Here is a 22,876-nt window from a genome sequence, read left to right as displayed (position 1 = left end):
TCAAAGTACATTTCAAATCAACTCAGACTCGCTTACATTTACACACCAGGAAAGGAGTGAAACTGAACGTATAGGACTGTTGGGATCTTGCCTTTCAGGTTTCCAACTTAGTTACAGAATTATGTAGGGCTACTTCTCCTCCTCTGGTTTTTACTTAATTGGAAAAAATGATCAGTGTGAAATATTCTTGCCAGAGACTAAAACATTTTGATTGAAATGCAGCTGTAGTGCCTCATGAAGTGCCTCTTTTCCTAGACTGCAGCGCACTGTCATCTAAGTGAGGGAAAGTGGCATGTTGTGGCAGTCGTAGCAGAGACGCTAGCCACGTGGAAAGACTGGCATCAACTTACAGGGTACCTCAGGGCTCCCTGCAAAGACTAGAGTGAACATTTTTGCAGTGTTGCAGAGCATGTACTTTTGGAACCAGTTTTATCTTTTATATTAAAAAAAACCCCAAACACAAAAACTACTACTGAGAGTTTTGAATGAAAACTAGGCCTAAGGAAGCTTTCTACCAGTCATTCATTGCTAGGAGTCAGATTCATGTGCCATTACTTCATCAGAAGTTAGGTCAAGCCCTGAAGGGAAGAGGCTTTCTAGCGTACCGCTACACACTGGCCCCTGTTAGTATACCGCGGTCATGGGGGTGCAGCTCCAGGATGCGTGTGGGCAGGGTTGCAGTTGCCTCCTCGGGGTGGGTGGGCTGCACCCTGAGCACGTTGGACGTGTGCTGGGGGACGTGTGTGCTCCTGTCCCCCATATGTCCCCCCAGAGGTGGGAAACACCCAGCCTCCCACCACCCTGGTCAAACAGTGTCTGCACCCATCTGTGAGAAGACGACTGTATGAGTAGGTGTGGTTGAATGAGAACCGGAAAAAAACCCCACAACCAAACCCCCCCAAACCAATGGGCCAAGTCAGTTCTGTTCCTGGGAGGAGTGCTGCTAAGCATGGTGGTCTGGTAACTTCGGTAACAGTTGCTTACCTTGACCCACTGCTGTGGTGCTGTGCTTGGTGCAGCATGGGCATGACTCTTCTGTGGATGGGGAACCTATGCTATGAAAGTAACAAAGGTGACCTTCAAATAGGGGAGGAAATACCCAGGTCTGATCACAAAACTGAATCAGGACTGCAAAGGCATACATGCACTGAAAATAGTTTATATTTTTATTTTTCAGTAAAGGAAGAACAAAAACCAGTACAAACCAGTCCACACTATGGATTTCAAAGACGCCTAGGAAGGACAGTAGCATGGAGGTATAATGATTTACTGACTGAAAACAAAGCAAAAATAACATTTTGCAGTCAGGCTGTATTGTAATGTCGTCAAAGAACATTAGCTTGGAATGGCTTGAAAATGCAAAGGATCTACAAGAATGAACTGTAAGCTCCCCCTTGAGGCAAATGTTCAGATCATTTTTATATAATGTTTGATTATTAATTCAGTAACAAAATATGCCATGCTAAATAAAGGGTATGTGTTTATTTTGCTAAGAGATGTAAGTTAGCTAGTTGTGAGCAATGAAATGAAAAGAGCATTTGAAGTTTTTATGGGGAAATATCTACAATGTATATCAGTTTTAAGACTGTAGTTAAACAAGCCCCCTTTGTTTCCTTTAGTCTCTCGTGCATTGTAACCTAGTTGATGTACTGTAAATGGAACTGACAATTTTACAGTGTAACAATTATTTATCTTTGCATAAATGTTTTATAAAAATATTTGTTTAGTATTTATTTGCACACTTAACACAGTTTTTGATCTTCAGGCACACAAATTATTTTATTAAATATTAACATGGTTGCTGGCAGAGATAACAACCATGTTGTGACATTGATCTGATGTGATGAAATTCAAGGGTTCATAAAAGTAATTTGATGTCATATAATGAATCCGCTTTTCCAGGGAATGACCATAACTTGTTGACATATTGGTCCAAGGTCAACATAAATAACTTGATAAGTGATACTTCATTAATGAGGTATCCTTTGAAGGCAGCCATTAGTTGTTATTTAAGTAAAATATTTTTTACTTCTTCTAAGGAAAAAAAAAATATTATCACAATGGGCAAGAGTTTAAAACTATTTGTTTCAGTAATCGATGTAAAAAAGACATTAAAGATCATTTAAATATAGCTAATAATAACAAATTATTGTATTGGAATAATGTAATGTTGGATGAAGGAGAAGACAAACGGCTTTTCCTGGAAGTGGCACTAACTGATTGATCCCAACATTACTTAGACTATTAGCTAGAAAAGCATTAATTATGTTAATTGATGGACAGATTTAGAGATAACCCTGATGCATTTAAAGTCATCTTCTAGAGTTGTTGTTAACATCATTAATGTCCATTCTCTTTGGTTCCTTAAGAGCTTTCTGTGCCATAAGAATGGTTTTACCAGTCATTAGGAGCAGATCTTGGGGTGGTAGCAATAGCACTCTGGCTGATTTGGTGGTGACAGTAGTGCTGTAGCAGAAAGTTAAGCAGTTTTTCTGCAGTTGCAGCAAGAGTTCAAGAGCACGGGTTCAAGCTAGTTGGCTTTACATTAACACAGATTCAAAACTACTGCTGGGTGGAAGTTGGGAAGGGGCAGAGGCAGACAGAAGCAAAACTGTACTACTCTTTAGGTTGCCTACACTGTGCTAGCTGATGTTGACCTCAGCTTTGAGTTCAGAGACAAATGTGTATCAATTTTTCTGAGTAAAGAAAAAATATTTACAAGTTCAATACCACTAATACTAATTGTGCAATGCTATTGCTGAATCACTTTTGGGAGCATCTTAAAGCTGATGTTATACCATGTTTTTACTTCCTCTTTGAAGTGGCCTTCTTCTGTAGTTCAGGTTAAGTATTGCTATTCCTACTTAAAATATTCTGTAGTATTTCCAGTCAGTCACAACTTCTTTCTTTGCTCAATCCCTTACTTCAATTTCCTTTGTAGTGATTGTAAATAGAGAGGAAATACTATGATCCTGCATGATCACCAAGACCAGATTTTTTTTCTCCTGACTTAAGTATTGCTTAACTGAGGGCAAGAGATTCCTCTTTCTCAGGAACAGTTGCGGTAAAAATAATCTAGTTCTTTTTTTATGGTTTTGAAGGATTAACTCCCTTTAACTTAATTTAAGGAATAACTATTTCTTCATACTTTGTGCTTCTAAAGGACATATAAAGGTGTCATGATCAATATTATGATTAAGGCAGCAGAAGTGATTTCCATGCAGCAGATAGGAGAATGCAAATACCTTCAGATGTATTTCTTATGGGGTGAAGGTGATTGCTGGGCAGTTATCAGCATGGACCAGTCTAAAACTCTGTGTGAAGGAAGAATGGAAAGTGGCATACAAAGCTTTTATTATAATGTACTCAGATTCTATATCTAAATAAGAAATATTGGTTATTGGGATAAAATATTTCCAGATCATATCACCTGCTTAGGGAAACGAAATGTATCCTTCCGTGTATTTCCTTTGCTTAGGATGTTGTTCCTAGATACTAGGTATAATCTAAAGAAACTTAAGAATCCTGTGTAGAAGACTGCAAATAGTGCACGGATCAAACTTATAGTCTTACGGCTCCCACCTTTAAGCTGGTGATTCTTTTCCATGCAAAACATACAAATCCTGTACATACACAAATTCTTTCATCTTTATTTCCCTTATTTCTACACATAAAGAGAGATAGGATTAAGGGTGAAAGCAGGAAAGATATGTGTGTTGCACACTTGCAGAAAGAATACCTAGAAATTAGACTTTATGCTGATATTTCCTTTGGATTTTGTTGGAGCTGAGAGAATCCAGAAGAACAACAACAGGTATTTATGTGACATGGTCCATTAGTGGCAACAGAATTGCTATTGAAAAAGAAAACCAAAAAAACTGACAAAAACCACCAACCCTCTCTGTCCTTCATATTCACATTAACATCTACAGAGTGGAGAAAGGAAAATGATTTCCCATGTCAAGTGACAGATTTAATCAACTACAGCCACTTTGAATAAGCTTGTTGGCTTTTATGTACAGCTATGGGGTCCCCTCGTGGTGACCACATTCCCTTCTGCTCACTGCCTCCCTAAATCTCTTTTAAAGGCCAGCAGTAGGTGGGGCAAAGAACTGAAGGATGAATAGTGAACCTTAGCTAGTCCTCAGATGGATAGCATGGCTTCAGTTTGGTATTTCAAAAACATTATACTCCCACTGCCCCTATTTTCCCCAGGGAATATAATTTATTTTTTTTTTCCATAGTGATGTTGGCCTTTTGCAAGCAGGAAGCATCTGAGAGAGAAAGCTGTTGTTTCCTCCTTTATTCTTTTAACCTTTTTTGGGTGCAAGCAAATGTAAGTCTTCATCAAGCTTCCACCCTCTTTTTCAAAGCATCTTGGAACTGTGACTCAATTGAAAATAAACCATGCTGCCTATGTGTTTTAACATAGTAATGACTGGTTTCTCCACAGGTTAATATGCAGGCAACTGAAATAATGGATGCTGAATGAAGGCTAGAATGTGGTCGACTAAGGTTATGTTAGTTTTATCTAGACATAAATTCATTGAATAAAATGTTTATTTTTAATTATACTAGTCTATATTACATGTATGTTTCTATACCAGAGTTTATACTAGGAAATTTTTTAGCCTGATGGGATGGTTTATTAATGTATGCCTCAATATATCTATGCTTTGCAGTTTGGGAAGGAAAAAATACACATAAATAAAAGTTTATTACTGTATTTCTGGGAAGCATATTTTTTATAGTGACTGGATCTGCTTTGAGTTGGGTCTTATATTTCATTAACAGACTGAAACACAATTTACAATAGTGATGTAAGGTAAAGAATGCAGAAATCGTGTCACATTTTAATTATGCATTTTGTATTTTCATGTAGTACTTGGGCATTAAAAATATATTAAATTCCTACACTAGGCTGAAAACAGAAATAAAGGATATGCATCATATTACACTAACATTAAGACATCATTTAATTTAAGGCATTTCAACAAGTAGATAATTATATTTTAATAGAAGCCTATTTAGAAAAGAGCTCAAGAAGATACCCCCCTCCCCTTTTTCCTTCATATTCTTTCCTCTTTAGAATGCTGTAATGGGCTATTGTGATAGGTTTTTATACAAAGCACGGAATCAGTATTAGACGTCACCAGTACAGAAAAAGCATGTAATATATCAAGGCAACGCTATTACTTTTTATTCACCAGAAATAGCTGATATGCATTATTGTCAGATCTTTATGAGAGGAAGTTGCAGTATTGTGAGTCTGTGCTTGGGTGTACACAAGCAAATATCTATAATTGCTTGAATAATTGCCAAAACACCTGCCTAAAAAGAAAACTGAAAAGCTATATTCAATCTTTATTTAACTCTATTAATTCCAAATGAATTACACAAGAGAGAAATTTTGCCTTACATTCAGTTTATTCATTAGAAAGCAGCATATGATGCATGATCAGCCTTTATGCACAATCCATAAACCTCATTCCAGAGCTTTTTGTAGTAGACAAGATAGAAAAACTCCAATGAGCCCAGTTTAAACAGATATAGCTTTATTTTGACATGTGGTGAGATTACTGAGAAGAGTTGACTATGCGTTGAAGTGAAAATGCACACTGAAAAATAGTGTAAAAACATAAAAACAGGTAATGTTTGGCCTGAAATTAATAATTTGGACCATTTTTCAATAAAGCATTTGTAGTTTGCCACTTTTTTTTTACTGCCTATGCTTTGAAAAGCCCTCCACTATGCATTTAACGCACTGGTGTTCAAAGAAACTGTTTCCCCATGATCTTATATAAAAGAAAAAAGTAAAATGATAAAACTATTTATTAAAAAACCCACAGCATCTGTTTTGAAATATTGCTCTCTATTGGTAATGGAGTTCTCAATTATTAATATTTTTCTCCCCCAAATTTAAATATTTGTTTAGTTTCTGTAACTGTGAGATTGAAATGCCAGTCTGTTTTACATCATTATACAATGGCTTACTTTCAATCTTTAAATTCTATTTCTATCATTAAAAAATATCAAGCTAATAGATAATTTTTTTGATCCAGTCCACAAACATGGTGACTCGAACATACACTCCTGGTCGTTTGGGAAGTGCACACTTATAGCCAAATGATGTTACTCCAACCAAAAACCACTTGTTACCATCTTCAGATGTCAGAGGGCCACCTGAATCTCCCTGCAATATGAAATTCAAAAGTTAAAAGTGAACAGTGTCAACTTTGAAACAGAGCCTGTTTATGATGTTTTGTTCATGTTGATCCTTAATCATAGACATTGTATCCCTATACGTCTTGGGTACCACAAATGAGATCAATGTGAATTCTTCCATGTGGAAAAATTCTTGAGATAATCCATTTCCCTTTTTTCTTTCTTTTTTTTTTTTTTTTGTTAAAGTTCGTGATCTTAAGCTCTGTTCAGTCTTTCAATAGAAGACTGGGTTTCAAATGATTTCTTTTGTTTATTACTTTTACGTTTAGCCCTTCATCTTTCACAAAGCCTGTGTAAATGCATAGGGTTATTTTTTAGTTGAATCTATTCAGCCAAAATGCAGTTCTATTTTTGGTTACCCCAGAGTTTCTGCAATTTCAAATTTAGAGAAAAAGACGGCAAGATTGCCAGAAGAGGAGGTGTCCTTTTCTCACACCTCCTTCTCAATAGTTTAGCAGATGTAGCATTGCAATAGAGTGTGGGAGATGAAATTTGATTCATCCTACAACCTGAGTGAGGGATGAGTCAGCCGTGAGTGTCTTGTTTTGATGAGGAAGAAAACAATGACTATTTTTCTTTGTCTATTGAGTTGGTCGAAGCAGTATTATTTTTGTCTTCTCACGGCCCTGTGAATGAAGCTTTATGGGAGAGTTCTGCAAGGACTCAGCTATTAAAATACTTCTGCCCATAACTCCAGGGCACCTGCAAACATTTAAAGGCTGTGACAGCAGCCTAAAGGCTGAAGGGCTATAAGGACTCACTTGTTTGTCTTTGCTTATGGTTGAATGGTCACTGATCACAATGCTGGTCACTTGTGCTCTGTATCAGCCTATGGTGCTACATGTCTTTTTTTCAGTATGAGGTTCAGAAGGCAAAAAAGGAAAGAGGGAAGCCACAGAGGATGAAGAAATGGCAAGTGAAATTAGGCTTGCATACACTCCTCCTTCTAGACTAGACTAGCCAAAGTCACTGCACCTGATGAAGGCATAGGTTGTGAGGGCAAGGCAAGAGTAATTATGTGAGAGTGCTCCTCAGCAGACTTGAGGAGAACCAGGCAGTCTCCATGCCATAAAGTACATATTGCTGGAAGAAAAATTATGTGACAGCCAACTCTGACTACATCCTCAAAGAGAAGCAGCATGTTATAAGCAGAGCTGGAACAGATTAAAAAATAGATCCCCAGGAAGCAGCATATGAGATAATGCAGAAAGGCAACCTCTCGTAAATACTGACATCCACTTAAAAAAGGTCTCCACAGTCTACAGATTCTGGGGAAAAGCATCGTTGCTCTCCCTTTCCCTGCATAAAGCATTTCTGAGACTTCAATCTATTTGGTATTTATTTCTCTGTACTCTGCTTTTCCCTAAGCATGTCCCTCTTTCCTTCATGGAATTACTCAGCAGTAATTACTCAAAGCTTAGAGCAGAAAATTTCCAGTCCTCATATTTATCTCCCTCCATGGTTATTTATGTCAAGATGATCCAAAATAGATTTTTATCTTTTCAACTTGTACCCTGATAAAGTATTAAATGGGCAAAATACTGAGAGTAGAAATTACATTCACTGACAGTGATTGTCCTGGTTTTAATGCCTGGAGGATCAGGGAGCATTTTATTCAGTAATCAGCTGTGGTGTATGCTAGCAGTGGAAATGAGTGGCTTGTATTTACCTGACAGGAATCTACTCCTCCTATGTCATATCCCGCACAGATCATATTCTCAGTAATACTATATTCTGGCATCCATTGTTGGCATTTTTCATTCGAAATGAGAGGGACCTCTGCTTCTTGCAATATATATGAAGTGGGACCTGATGGAAATACAAAGTACGTTTACCTGCTGTAATAAATATGTACATCCTGCTCAGAACACTGATGGTTTTGTTCCTGTTCCAGCATGCTGGGCATGCTACCAAGCAGCAGGAATCCCTGCCTCACTGCTGTACTATTCAGGCTTATACCACTGTAACACAGTCACTGATTAAATGGTGCTCATTAACTTAATCCTGTCTTTCATTTGTGTAATGGGACTGAATTTGTTTATAATTAAATCAAGATTACTAAAATCAATGACTATGAACTCACTTTGGGAGATCTAAGGGATAATTAAGGGCTTAGGAGCTTGGATTGTCTGGTGTTTCCTCACTATTTGTTGTGTAACTTTGATTATTTCAAATTTTTATAAACATTTCCTATACTAATTCCTACCCAAAATTTTAAATGTAATTTTATTCTGAAAAGGTAGAAGCAAATGCGTACAAGCAACTGTGGAAGTGAAATGACATGTTTATTATTTCACAGAGACTCCAAATCTGGAGCATATGATATACAAACAGAACATACATTTCACACTACAGTCAGTATGCTTGACTTCTGAGGAAAATCATCTGCACACTGTCAGGAAGACTAATCTTCCTCCTCCCCCACCCAATATATGGAAGTAAAATGTACGTATTTCATGTTGAGAAAAGTAGTCATCATAACTTCTAAGGGGATGCAATAAGGTTTTTTCATAATTTAATGATCTTAGATATGTATTTTTTTTTCTAATAAATATGTTGTAACTATTAGTTTGCTTTAGAAGAGGAACAGTGGAGGGGGATAGTTCCAAAATTTTCATATGAACGAGTACCTCTCTAAACTATTTGACTGTAGTAACCCCTGTGGAATCAGGAGCAAGCTTTCCCTTATAGCTTCATGCCTGTTATAATTTTCCAAGCAGATGACCCACCTTTGTTCATAATACTACCCCAGCCAGCAATGGAGCAGTTAATTCCTGGTAAAAACTGTTGATTTTTTTCTGGTAAGCAGATAGGTTGTATGTAATCTGTGAATAAGAGACAAGCAATCAAGTTCAACCTCTTCCCTGTATTCAGGTTTTTATGAAGTCACATAAGAAAATGTTCATTAATTCAAACCCACTTTTTGGGCAAGTTATCCAGGAAGTACTGGACTGACTACAGAATGATTAGCCCATAAAAAATGTACAGCCACCCTGTCACCCTCATATGCTTAGCACAGTTAGAGTTTTGCATAATCGAGCAAATCTGCTTTATGGGAAAATAACAACTCACCTGTATATTGCACTTTGTATTGAAGGTGCATGAGAGCAATATCGCTATCTTTTGTACGCTTCATGTAATGAGGATTTATAACTATTTGATCGATGTTTTGAACTACTGTTGAAGGCTTTGTCATATCTGATTGGTCATACAAGCCAAGAACTGCTTTCCATTGAGATGGTTTTAATTGCCTCCTAGAAGTTGCAAGGAATATTCACATATATGAATAATTAATGAATGTTTTGAAAAATATGTTAGGTAAAATGCTAATCTTTAACGTCATGGTAATTCATAGCATTTGCACATTTTGTCAAAATAAACAGAATGTAGCGGATGTGCTTACAATTTTGTGGTAGTAATACTATCTTAAATATCCACACTATAGAAATATGTGCTTGATTTTTTATGTTAAGCTGATAATACATTATTTATAAAGAATTAATCAGATAGTAGTGCAGAGGAGGAAATATAAATTAACTAAATTACTATGGCTTTTTAAACACTGTGAAGAATACTGCTGACTTCCCACCAGGCAATTAATATCAGTCCCAGCTAGAAAATTATTATGGATTATCTAAAGAATAATAGGTCTAAAATGTTGCTGGAAATGCTGCAGCTCATAGACTGCATTTTTTAGATTTAGATTAATTTTTTAATCTCAATTGAAAAAGATATGCTAAGACAAAATATGACTTCATCTGCATTTTTTGCTGAGCTATGCATGCTGGTTTGAGGCTGTATTTAAGTTAGAGAATTTAATTATTTGCTATTTTTTAATTAACCAGTTCATAGTTTCAAAAATATGTTTTCAGCCTGATTGTTGGACTGAATTGGTTTCTGCTGTTCTTTTGGCCTGATGTCAAGAGGTTATCTTGTTCTAAACTAGGAGCGGTTAAGTTAAATGTTCAGAATTAAGGTGTGAAACTGGAAGCTCTCACTTAGGAAAATTCCAGCAAAGTCAACATGATAAAATGAGATTTAAGTGAAAAAAGAAAGGTGATTTAAATGGAAAGGAAGTACCAAGACAGGTGTGGATTTATTTTGTGAAAAATAAAAGGGCTTGATCCTACTCATTTCAGTGTCGTCGTGCGGAATATAGCTTCTGTCATGAAATGAGGCAGCGTTAATGTATTGGCATAGTATCCACTGCCTTACTACTTAGCTATTTATAAAGAAAGCTCTACTGTAATTTTGAATATTAATGTTTCTTTTTTTGCCATTCCCGTTTCTAGGTGTCTTATACAGCACTTGTTTTTATTACAGATGTTATGGAAGCAAAACCTAGAAAATATTTAAATATGTATCACTTCTTTGAATGGTACAAATTACACCATCTACAGGATATCCAATATTGCCTAATCAATGCACATAAATCAAGATTCATTCCACTGATGCACAGTAAAACTTGATCAATCTATGACAATATACAGGAGGAACAGGCAAGTTTACAGGAGTTTACCTTTATGAGGTATGATGTCATCCTTTAGACCACTGGCAGAGATTCAACTAATTAATGGAGGCCCACATTAATTACGGGTTAAGTGCAAATGTTCAGTATTAATACCATATATTTAAAGTACAATTCTTCATTGTTCAGAAAATGCTGCTTGGTTTCCATGATTCTCTGCTTTAAAGTAAGGACTGAGGGTTTACCAGAAGGTAATGGACCCTTTAGCTGAACCCACACGTGATTCAAGACACAGTTATTAAACTGTGAGCTAGTTGTTAAATTTATATATCAGTGTCACAAATTATTCGTAATCTGATGCCTCCTTAGTGAACTTGCACATAAAATAAGGGTTTCATCATCATTAAAATAAAAAAGAAAAGGCATGGCATGAATGTCATATGGCCATCTCAGCTAGTTGGAAAGATGCCCCGGAGTCATTAGAGAGAAAGGGGCACTTGTGAATTTATATTAATTTCATTCTAAAGTAAACATCTAGAAACCCTCTAAAAAGTGCCACTCCCCAGTGATTTCAGTATGATCCTTTGAAAGTGTGTTTTGCTCTATACAGGATTGATTGATGGTTCAGGTCATACTTCAACCCAGCTTTACTGACAACTATCCACCATTTGGATACTTGCATGTTGTGGGACTATCAGAATGTGTTAGCTTGTGAGTGCAGTGAACATTACCCATATACACAGTGTGCTGCTGTCACCAGCCATTCATCACTGACAAGGGAAGCTCCACAAACAGGTCTGTAATTAAAATGGAGTGAAACTATCCAAGGCCAAGCCTCTCTCCTGGCATCACTTCCACCTACAATCCTTATTCCATTGTTCTGAGTTACCAGGTGTTTTCCACAAGCTAAATAAATAAAAAAAAAAAGAAAAAAAAAAGTGGATTTTTAGAGGAATATAGCATGTTTTATTAGACTAGTGAATATTCTTGGAAAACCAGGCTTTGTAGTATCTGAACTGCTATTCAAAAATACTATTACTGTGGAAAAAACTTTGGCATTTTATAGGTGAAATCAAGATGAAACTTTATAACTTGGATTTAGATGTGTTATTTCCTCAGACCTTCTGGATTTTTTATATATGAGTTTTCAGTACAGACCCATCTCTAGTGTATACTTCACTCTGAAAACAAGTGAAGACTGTAAATTTTCCTGTGTTTATGTCATTACAAATATGGCTTTTATAGTCCATTCCCTAATCTTTCAATTCAAACTATAAACATTAGGCTTTATTGACTGAACAATTTGATTTCTGTGTGAAATATTCCCAAGGTATGTGTACTTACGTTTAATGTTACATTGCAGATGAACCACCAGGTTGTTCAAACAGTGTTCTCTAGAATGAAAGTGCAATTAAATCACACTTATCTGCACACCAGGTAACACTAAATGACTGTAAAATATACATACATACATAACAGACATACACATATATATATATAAATGTATGTAAGTATATATATACTTAAAGTACATTAGTTTATCAGTATTAAACTGTTAAATATAATATTTTATCCTACATGATTTAATTATATTTTAATTATAAAGGTAAAAAATTATATTATATATAATATTAAATGTACATATTCCTCTTCAATGGACACTTAATTGGTGTATGTTACAGAAATAAGAGTAGACTCCCCTTGTGGTTTAGGGAAATGAGTCATCTGTCTGTGACAGATTCTCAATAAAATTGTAACTGCATATGGTATTTTTTCTACCTTTTGAGATGTTTTCAATACCTTACCACTAGAGATCAGTGTGACCAAAGAATTTAAGAGGTTAGTTTGATAGCACTGTATCTTTTAACTAAGATTATAATGCACTGTAAAATATATAGCTGCATATACAGTGTTAGAAATTATTTAGCAGAGATACAAAGCCAGAGTCTGAAGAGCACAAGACCACAGATCAAAACTAATCAAGCATTTCTGATATCCAGAGGTTTTAAGATTATCTTCATAGCTTGTAATGAATCTAAACACTTGGGGCAGGTATGTGCTAGCAATTTAAATCTGATACACACAGAAATATATCAGAGAAAAAAAAGTGTGCCAATGGCTAGTTTACAGTATGCATTTTCACATCATTTTTAAACAGAAAAAGTGAAGGATACTTTAGACATGGTATGGTATTATGTATTCTTCACTATGTTTGCTCTAAAATTTGATATCTATGGTGAGGGAAATGCATGATGTGACCCAGCATTTTCACAATGGCACAGTGGTGCAAGAAGGTCAGGTGGGAACTGTAATCACTCCCCCCATCTCCCCAGTTAAATCCTCGCTACAGAGGGGCTAAGAATGAGATATGCCTCCAGCTCTGAACAGTCCCACAAGCCCATTTTCCACTTCAAGACAGGTGCATAATTTTAAAGTTGTAATATAAAAAGGGAAAACCGAATTCTGTAATTTGTATACAAATCTGTATTGACTTCATAAAGTTGTCCCTTGGTAGTGAGACAAACATCAAGGAGGACGACCAGAAATGCATAAACCCACAGGAAACCACTACCATCTTCTGCGTAAACTTCAGAGCAACTGAATACTCTTGACCAAGCTCCCTCCATAGGCTTTAAAAGGGTGGTCAGTGGTATTGTATATTAGCTCCTTCAGCCAATCCTATGCTTTCTCTTAGCTAGATGCATAAACCAGCCAAAATAACATCCAGCATGTAAGATTTGTCCCTATTTTGTTTTACACTGAAGCAAGGAATTGCATGTAATGAGGGTCTTTGTCCCGCCACCAGTACTTACTGATACTTTAGTAGAAATTACTTCATGGGCCTCTGCTTTTTCTTCTTCTTGAAGCTAGCTCCCAGTATGAAAACCATTTCCTTGCCTGCACTTCAATTCACCAGTCCTCAGCTGCCTCTTGGTCAGCACAGGAGAGTCCAAAAGGCAACAGAGGCATAGCATGTGCTGAATACCTATCCTAAGCGCCTCTCTGAGTGTAATCTATGAAGCAGCATGCTAGGCAGAAATCTGGAGTAGCTGGGACGTCTGTGAGTATGATCTTCACTTAGGACTGGCAGAAGCAATTATGCCTGTGGAATCTGTTCACATATATCTTCAAGGCAGGATTTTGCCCTGTTACAAAGCTATCCTGCCAAGAAATACATTTCCTAAGGGCATCAGAGAACAGTTTTGCTATCTGTACCACCACAGCTTTCAATTCCTATTATATGTGCCCTCCTTTGCTTCAATGGTGGTTATGCTTGAATAAAGACCAAAGAGAATGTGAGAAATACATTTTATAATTTGATTACCAGTTAATGAATTTGTTTTTTTAATTATCAAATCTGTGTGATCTTTCTATCATTCATTATATGTACAAAAAAAGTGCATAGCTGTAATGGTGTCACCCTGTAAAATGATTCCTATCAGCTGACCAGATGAAACATGGTAGAAGATACCTGTTTCTACAACAGAATTACAACTAAGATGAATGAACTTATTCCATTTCCTCCTGCATTAATCACTTTTTAGTGTTTAATAGATATTAACAGAAGACATCTTTAAATCATTACTGCTCTTTAAGATCTCTTGTGTCAATGCTGATTTAGACATCCACTCAAGAAAAAAAGAAAAATAGTTTGCAACGATATTCCATTAGTTTAAGATACTTTCACCACCAGTGAGAATGATAAATGTTTGGGATTAACAGAGTATAATTAGAACATAAAATGTATTTCTTTTTTTTTTTTACTATAGATAAAATACAGCATAGAAAATTAAGAATTCTCTCCTGCTTTGTTACTATGTGGTATGTTTATAAAGGAAACCTGAAAGAACATGGACTCTTGCCATCCTCAACATGGTTTCAGCATTTTAGCAATAAGACAGTAATTTTCTGCCTCAGCACTTTTGGTAGGATTCCAGAAAAATGTGTACAATAAGCCCTCTTATAAGCAGAAAGACAGTAATTGAAGTAATTGTATATATTTTTTTTATTTTATTTTATGATGGCAAGCCTTTCTCCTTTTGGAGGTGTACTGTAAATCCCAGAATTTCCTGAGTATATAATCCTGTGCTAACATTACATTTTCATTTAATCTACAAGAAATCTGCCAGTTTGTAGGACCCTTCAGAATCACTTCAGCTGTTACTTGGACTGAGAAATATTAGAATATAATTGAATTTATTCCTAGGATCATCTCATCTAATGATTCACTTCTAAATGTGGAGACAAATCCAGAAGTCATTTTTGAGTGGGACTAATTTGTCTAAATATAGATACCTGTCTGTGGATTGCTTACCTTAGCAATCCACACTTAGTCCTAAGTCTGTGTCAATAAAGTAAATGGATTATAGAGTGTGACTCATCATATTTCAAGAGTTGCCTTGATGGATCACAATCTGGAGTGCTTATTTTTCTCCATTGATTACAGAGAGAACCTAGTGTGATAACTACTATATAAACATGGGTGAATGCCAGTCCATTTTAATTCTTCTACTATATTATATATTCATAATTCAGAGATTTCTAGATAAGAATTGTTTTGTAAAAATAGCTGTATTTATTGTTTTCACAGTATATGTATAAAGATGTCACTTAAGATTGTACTGAATGTTAGCTAAAAATGTAGCAAGCATCTCTCTCCTTTTAAATTTACAATAGATGGACAAGAATGGAAGAGGGAAGAATGAGTTGCCCAATGTTACACAGAATTCATCAGCAGACAGAAAATAAAACCTAGACATGTTTATAGTCCAGAACTCATACAGAATCATGTTACCTCAGATAAACTTGAGCTAGAAATTAGTGTATAAATCCCCACCATACTTTAAGTTATCCTTTGTATGAGGAAGAAACCTCACTCTACCCACCTCTTTGTAAATATTAGGCTGTAGTTAGCTGCTTTGGTGATGTTGGCAAATGGGCCATCTCCAATGAATAATACAGTTGATGACATATTTGTATCCCTGGAAGGAAAAGATACACATGCATATTTTTAGATATTTATCCTGTTCCACCAGTGGAGGAATGTTTGGGAAATGATTATGCTGGTGGAATAAACTGCATCATTTTTTTTCCTGAAATAATGACTATTTATCAGGAGATTTTCGAGGCTTGAAACTCACATGAATTAAAATGCGACTCACCTACTTTCACTCTTGCATCTTATTCTAAGATTTCTGATGCTACAATAATATTGAAATACAGAAATTAATTATTTTAGTAGCACTGAATTATCAATTTCTGCTTTCCTCTGCCACAGTGAAGGGTTTGCAGTACAAATTCTTGAATATACGGAGCTAAAACTTAGTATGCAAAATGGAACAGTAATAGATGAACCTTAGAATATCACAGGTTTGCTTTTGTTGGAGGGGGGTAATTATATTTGTACTATACTTCTGTGTCTAGAGAAAAAATGAAACTATATTTTATATCATAAAGAATCTAATGGAATAAATGCCACCTTTCTTAGAATTTAAGTTTCACCTTGTGTATCTGTTGAAATCAAAATAACTCTGGAATAAGTTAAGGGTGTCACGTTTGCTATTCAACAGGATAGTTCCTTTGAAGTAGGGTGTAATCCTTGACTAACTTTTTTTGTAAAAATGGCCTTTTGAACACCAAAAATTCTGTGTACTATTGGTGAGATAAATGGCTTTGATGTTTACAACCCATATCCAGATTTACTTTATAGCCCATTCTGCATCATATACTCTGTAATACTGCATATGCCCAGCTTGGAACATACTCCTAAGTAACATATTTGCTTTCTCTTGAGGAAGCATGGAGAAAAACGATAGCTGTGGTCAGACTACATAATTTTTTCTGAGGTGACAGCCTGCTCCCATCTGACCCTTTAGCCATACATATCTCAGGAGCAAGAAGAGAACCATTTGTGCAGGTTTAATACACAAGGAGCACCTCTATATCAAGGAAGTATCTTCTCTTCTCTTCAAGTGCAGTAAATCTCATTCTCCTGGGAAGTAAGAGGTGTAGAATCTGCTTGTCAGTCTGCTGTGTATGGAGAGTAAGACAAGGCATAGGAGAACGGAGAGGTTAAATAGCCCTGCTGTACCACTAGGAGAGCTGTATGACCCACCCTACTGAAAAAGTCATTACTGAAGCATTTCTTAATCTCAAAATGACAAAGCCTACTTAATTCTATCTCTAGATATATAGATATATGTAGAGTGTTTGTACCCTCTAGCCTAGTGTACAGACTTTTTCAATATAAAACACTAATATACTAATACGTACTTCAGAGATTACCCCAGAACCCTGACCTGACCTTTTAGACAGTCCAGGAAAGTAGTAAAGTGCCAACCCAGCTAGGTAGAGTCAAATTCTACGATGAGGAACTTCGTTGAGACTGGCCTAATCACTGAGCTATGATAAGTGCAAATGTGTGAAAAAGGCACTAAGTTATTTTTTGAGAAAGTTAGTAAGCAGGAGCTCTTACCAATGTGTCCTGGTTTCAGCTGGGACAGAGTTAATTGTCTTCCTAGTAGCTGGTATAGTGCTATGTTTTTGAGTTAGGTATGAGAAGAATGTTGATAACACACTGGTGTTTTCAGTTGTTGCTAAGTAATGTTTAGTCTAAAGTCAAGGATTTTTCAGCTTATGATGCCCAGCCAGCGAGAAAGCTGGAGGGGCACAAGAAGCTGGGAGGGGACACAGCCAGGGCAGCTGATCCAAAGTGGCCAACAGGGTATTCCATACCATGTGATGTCACATCTAATTTAGGAACTGGGAGGAGTGGGGGTGGGCGGATTGCCTCTCAGGGACTAACTGGGCATCAATTGGTGGGTGGTGAGCAATTGCACTGTGCATCACTTGTATATTCCAATCCTTTTATCATGACTGTTGTCATTTTATTAGTGTTATCATTATTATTATTAGTTTCTTCTTTTTATATTCTATTAAACCATTCTTATCTCAACCCACAAGTTTTACTTCTTTTCCCTATTTTCTCCCCCATCCCACTGGGTGTAGGGGGAATTGAGTGAGCGGCTGTGTGGTTCTTAGTTGATGGCTGGGGTTAAACCACAACACAATGTAAAAAAATGAACAGGTTACCAGGAAAAGTTTAGAGTATGTGCATTTATGAATATTACTGGCTTACATTTTCCATGCACATTATACCAGGAAAACAGAATGCATATGTGTTTTACGAGATTACTGTGAGACACCCTGTAATAGGGCAAACACTATAAACCTTCCAAGTCACACCTTCCACCAACCTCATAATACTTGTGAAGATCTCTTATCTCACCTCAGTATCTCTCTCGGTCTTTTTCAGCAAAGACTGAGCAAACTATTTCCCACTCTTCTGTTTCCTTTTTTTTTTTTTTTTTTTTTTATAAATGCTGAAATTTCTGGATTACAGTTTGGAACTTACCTGAGCTTCTCTGTAATCACAGGGGCTTTATTAAGCTTCCCCAGCTTTTTGAAATAAAATCTAAGCCCTTTTTTGAGAAAACTTGATAATTTCATTTGGTTTCTTAGTGTGCTGGAGCACACACAACTGGAAATGTCTAAGCTTTATGAGTGATGGCAAAAATCAATCTGCTACTCTTTTAATTAACTTATTGGTAAATGATGAGGGTTAAGCATTTCTGTAAGTATAATAAATCGTACACTTTTCCTCCAGATACTCAGTTTAGTAACAAGAATATAGTTTGTTCTGCAGGTCCAGAAACTCAGTGTCACGGTTCTTTAATTTCTGTTAATGAAAATGATCTTTCAGAAATCTTGCAGGCTATGACAAAAATGGCGTTTAAAAGGCTAATCTAGATGTTAAATAGCCCTTATTCCATTCAACATGCTCACTAGGCAAAACTTACAGAAAACTTAGAGAATAGTCTTACGAGGTTTTTTTACACACAGATGTACAGAGATATCTGTGCAGTGAATTCCTCAGATATTATTGGTCCTCATGTACCTAAATACTCTATGGATCATGATGATTTCAGTGTCTAACTCTGTCTGACATGTGCTCAGTAACAATGAGCAGTAGCAAATGTTGGGAAAGATTTACACGATGTGGTACTAGCCGAAAAAAATATTCAGAATAAGGATAGAAGTGCAATTGTCCAATAGCTACAATTCTTTTCCTTGTTTAAAAAAAAAGAAAACAACCAAAGCATTTTTTATTTGAAGAAAATATGTTCACACATTTTGTAATTCATTGTTTAGTTCTCAGGCTGTGGGATGTCTGCAGTTTGTTTAATTTGTGTTTAAGACACAGGGCAGTGTCTGTTTCACCTGCTGATTTTCTGACAGAAAAACAAACAATGAAGAATAGTAGCAAATTACAAATAGTGAACACTTTCTTTGGCATAAAAAAGCTTTGTTCACATGTGGATTCATATGAAGATCAGCTGTTTTCTAAATGCTTGCATACACACAATTTTTTATACGAAAATTTGCAAATGATAAATAAACATAACCTCTCTATACTTTCTGGACTTGAAATGAAGCTTCTTAAGCAATGAGTTTAATCTGAGCTTACTAGCAGTGTCTGATCCTAAGTGAAGCTGTGGACCTACAAATCCCCCCCCAAATTATTGAGAGTCCTCCTGTGGCTGCCAGATCAAAGTGCACGTTATTATTTGGTGACAACTGACATGAAATTAAGTCTAGTACCAAGTTATTAGGACTGTCCTAATTCTGGTCCTCAATGCTGTAAATGCAGCCTGAACACACCAAGAAACAGGTTCTGTCTTATATCCAGCACATGACTCTCATTGGCTCTACAGCAGAGTAAGCTGTATATCATGTTTATTATCCTAATTTATCTATCAGAATAAAAATTTTGGGTGCATAAATTTTGGGGGATCATTTCCACCCCTTTCAGGCCATATGTTATATTCTTGGCACACTAGAGAACCTGGATCTGACAGTCAAAGACAGGATTTTCTGACACATCTCAAGCAACTAGGCATGTAGCTACTACTGACCATTCATAAGTGGGGAGGATGAAAACCTAATTGACCTGGAAATCCCAAACAAGACATTGTATTCCAATGAAATAATTTCTTTCTTCAGAATTTTGTGAGTTCATGAAGAAAACAGACTGCAGGGTTGAGAGCAAGGCCTAAACTCTCAGTCCTTATTGGACTTTTGAGCATGGCAAAATTGCCAGGTCTACCCTCATTCCTGGATACAATTCAGTAAAGACGCAGCTGGCTCTGGCCCCAGAGAAATAAGCATGTTTCACACCTAACCAGCAGAATGGTGAAAAGCTCAATGTATGATTTTGTTGGTTCAAGGAAGATTGATGTACCAATACTCAGATTTTAACAGTGTTGCCAGATGTACACAATTACAAGTGCAAGCTGAGCAAAGGATCTTGTTCAGGTTTCTCAAGAGCACCAATTTGTGCACCTTGCACTCCAGACTCGTTAAGAATATTTGTAAGTGGTTACCTAGCTTGTATTTTGTAGATGAACACATAGGCACGCCTCCAGATTTGCTTCCTGTTCGGCACATAACACAAATGCGACAGTCACATATTTGAAAAATGGAGGCAAAAGGATTCATGTGTGTGATTTATTAGAATCTGTGTGGAAAATTGCACTTTCTAGCCCAGCTACTTAAATAATCAGGATATGCTACAAGACTCCTATCATTTCAGTCCTTTCATAAATTAAACAGTAAATGAGACTAGCAAATATATAAGCAATTAACAGCAAAAATAAATTGTCCTAGATGAACCTTAGCCTCTTTCTTTAATAAAGCATGATTCTAGGTAATTATTCAGTATAGGAGCATGAGTTATAGCCTGCTCAAGACCTGTTCTTACAAACATCCATTTAGTAACAAATGTGCTGCCACTTATTAACAAATATGCTGCTACAGGCGGGTTTGTGGAAGGCAGAAATAACGTGATGATTACAGGAGTTATATATAAGTATATACATGAGAATTTTATCCTTTTCTGTAGGATCAGTAACAGCAGTAGCGCTCAGGATACGAGAATGTGATGCAATTTAGGTTAACAAATACTTTTTCTTGAAAATGGGAATATGTAATAAACTGAGAAATTGAATTAAAAAGAATTAAATAGGAAACTTAATAGGAATTTTTTTAACAAGTATATTTGACTAGTTTATAGAGACAGACTGGAATGTATTGCCACAGAATGTTATGGAGACAAATGCGTAAGTAATTTTTAAAAGGTAATAGAAAATACCATGGAAAACAAAGTTCACTGAAACCTTTCAAATATAAAAAAGTAAATTAAACCAGTAGACCACAAAGTGACTGGTGTCCAGAAGTTATAGAGGAAAAGGAGGTGGGGGACAGGGAGAAAGAATCAGAGGAAGAAGGCTACTGGCCACTGTAAAGGATAAAGTAATTGACTAGAAGAACCTTTAGTCATAGTTTGTGTGTTCTTATAGGAATGCATAAATGAGGTAATTACATACATAAATTACAATCAGGAATTGTGCATGCAGGTATCTGATACTTATGTAAATGCAGTAGCTACCCAAAGGGAAAAAGTAAAAAACCAAACCAGCGCACATTCATCCAATGTTTACAGATATTTTCAAATAACACTTGGATATTTCTCCAAGTCCTCCTAACTCTGTGATTTCTACAATTAATTTATCAGAAGGGCATTTGCAGTCATCCTACTTTGGTCAGAGACCAACATAATGAATTGCAAGCTTAGAATTTAATTTTATTATTACTTGGATGAATGACATTCCCTAAAAACCTCAGCACTGTAGGAAAGCTATTTATTATTCAGTGGATGGCAGTGAAGTTGCAAACAGTGTAAGGCCAGAATTTAGGCCACAAATTTTGCCACAGATTGAAAAATACAGCACTTCTGCACTCAATCCTCCTCACCTTTTCCATGGAAATTCTGCTGAACAGTGACTGAAGCCAAATCTACTTTTTTCAGTCATACACTTCCCTCCTTCCTCCACCCTCTAAGTATACCTCAAGAGGAATAGTTTCCTCTCCCAACAGCTCAGGTCTAATGACAGGTATGACATGTATTGGGAGCCCAATAGCAGAATACCCAAGTGATTATCTTGAATTTACTTGAAATGAACATTAGCATGATAGCAGAGCAGCCAAGGCTGCTGTTTGTTCCAGCTTTACTCTTGAGCCATCCTCATAAAAGTGAAGACATAAATGACTACGTAAGTGATAAAAGACTACTACCTCCACATCAGTCTCCCAATGTTCTTCAATATGTATCCACATGCCTAATCTGCCATATTCAGGGTCATCAGTCCCGTAATGAACGCCATCAAAACAGGGTTTGCAACACTTACAAATTAGTTGGCACGAGAAGCACTTCACTTGCCACAGAAAAATACATTCGCCCTTTTTTTGGATGGTAAAGACACCAGTAAAATGATGAGGAAAACACCAATATACAGAGTCAACAAACCTGCAAATGAGTTACAAGGACAATGAAAATTTTTCACTCACCCTAACCCCAGCAGCTGGCAAACGCTGTCTGAAATCTGTTTATTCCAATCATCTGCACAAGCCAGATGCCACGTCTTCCCAATCCTGGCCTGTACCAGCCCTTCAGTGCTTAGAGAACCATTAAACAATCTCACTGTAGACCAAAATGGACAGAAGCACTTTAGATAGGTGGTAACACCACCCACCCCCACCCCCCCCACCCCCAGCCCCAAGCAAATAGAAATGTAAAATAAGCAGATTTATTGTTGCCAGCAAAGAACAAAACCCAAAAGTTAAATATGTTACAGTGGTAATAAACACAGCATCTCCGGGATGTTGCATACCCACAGGAAGGAAATGTTATTGTTATATCCTTCTATGTTTCTGCCACGGGAGAGTTTCACACCCTGTATTTTGCAAATGTCTCACAAACAGAGAATAAACAGTACATTTTCCATCAACTCTAACCAATATTTTTTCTTCCAGATACTGTGTGAAGCTTTAGCTACATGATGTTCAGTAACACTGATTGGAAATAAGGTTAAAACCAAAGCTGACAGAAAAATTGGATTTTCCAGTTCCAATTGCCGTGAGAATTTTCACTGTTTTCATTGCAGCTTTAGTTAAAAAGCACACACAAATAATAAAAGCTTCCTGAAAACCAATCTATCAAAAGTTTTCCCAAAACAAAATATTCAGAACAAAAATTCAGAAACACGTTAAGTATTTGGAGAAAAA

The 22,876-nt window shown here is 36.4% G+C and overlaps 2 protein-coding genes across 4 annotated transcripts in view; one reads left to right on the top strand and one right to left on the bottom strand.

The window, feature by feature from the left end:
• The window catches only part of CHODL (chondrolectin), a 31,759-nt gene extending 26,889 nt beyond the window's left edge, over positions 1-4,870 (top strand). Inside the window, exon 7 of one of the 3 annotated variants that reach the window (XM_075033910.1) lies at positions 1,178-4,870. In XM_075033910.1, the coding sequence (XP_074890011.1) occupies positions 1,178-1,262 (85 nt within the window). In that variant the 3' untranslated portion in view covers positions 1,263-4,870. The remainder of the gene's footprint in view (positions 1-1,177) is intronic. The other 2 variants (XM_075033914.1, XM_075033911.1) reach the window with 2 other exon arrangements.
• Positions 4,871-5,138: 268 nt separating this feature from the next.
• Positions 5,139-22,876, bottom strand: part of TMPRSS15 (transmembrane serine protease 15) — a 58,423-nt gene continuing 40,685 nt past the window's right edge. Inside the window, exons 20-27 of the mRNA XM_075033909.1 lie at positions 22,160-22,292; positions 15,580-15,675; positions 12,038-12,087; positions 11,425-11,599; positions 9,298-9,479; positions 8,955-9,050; positions 7,895-8,034; positions 5,139-6,193 (exon numbers count right to left, since the gene is read on the bottom strand). Coding sequence (XP_074890010.1) covers positions 6,038-6,193; positions 7,895-8,034; positions 8,955-9,050; positions 9,298-9,479; positions 11,425-11,599; positions 12,038-12,087; positions 15,580-15,675; positions 22,160-22,292 — 1,028 coding nt within the window. The 3' untranslated portion in view covers positions 5,139-6,037. The remainder of the gene's footprint in view (positions 6,194-7,894; positions 8,035-8,954; positions 9,051-9,297; positions 9,480-11,424; positions 11,600-12,037; positions 12,088-15,579; positions 15,676-22,159; positions 22,293-22,876) is intronic.

Source organism: Buteo buteo, chromosome 8, assembly GCF_964188355.1.
Source record: "Buteo buteo chromosome 8, bButBut1.hap1.1, whole genome shotgun sequence".
NCBI classification, from domain to species: Eukaryota; Metazoa; Chordata; class Aves; order Accipitriformes; family Accipitridae; genus Buteo; species Buteo buteo.
The sequence above is the reverse complement of the archived record's forward strand: the minus strand, read 5'-3'. Positions and strand labels throughout refer to the sequence as shown.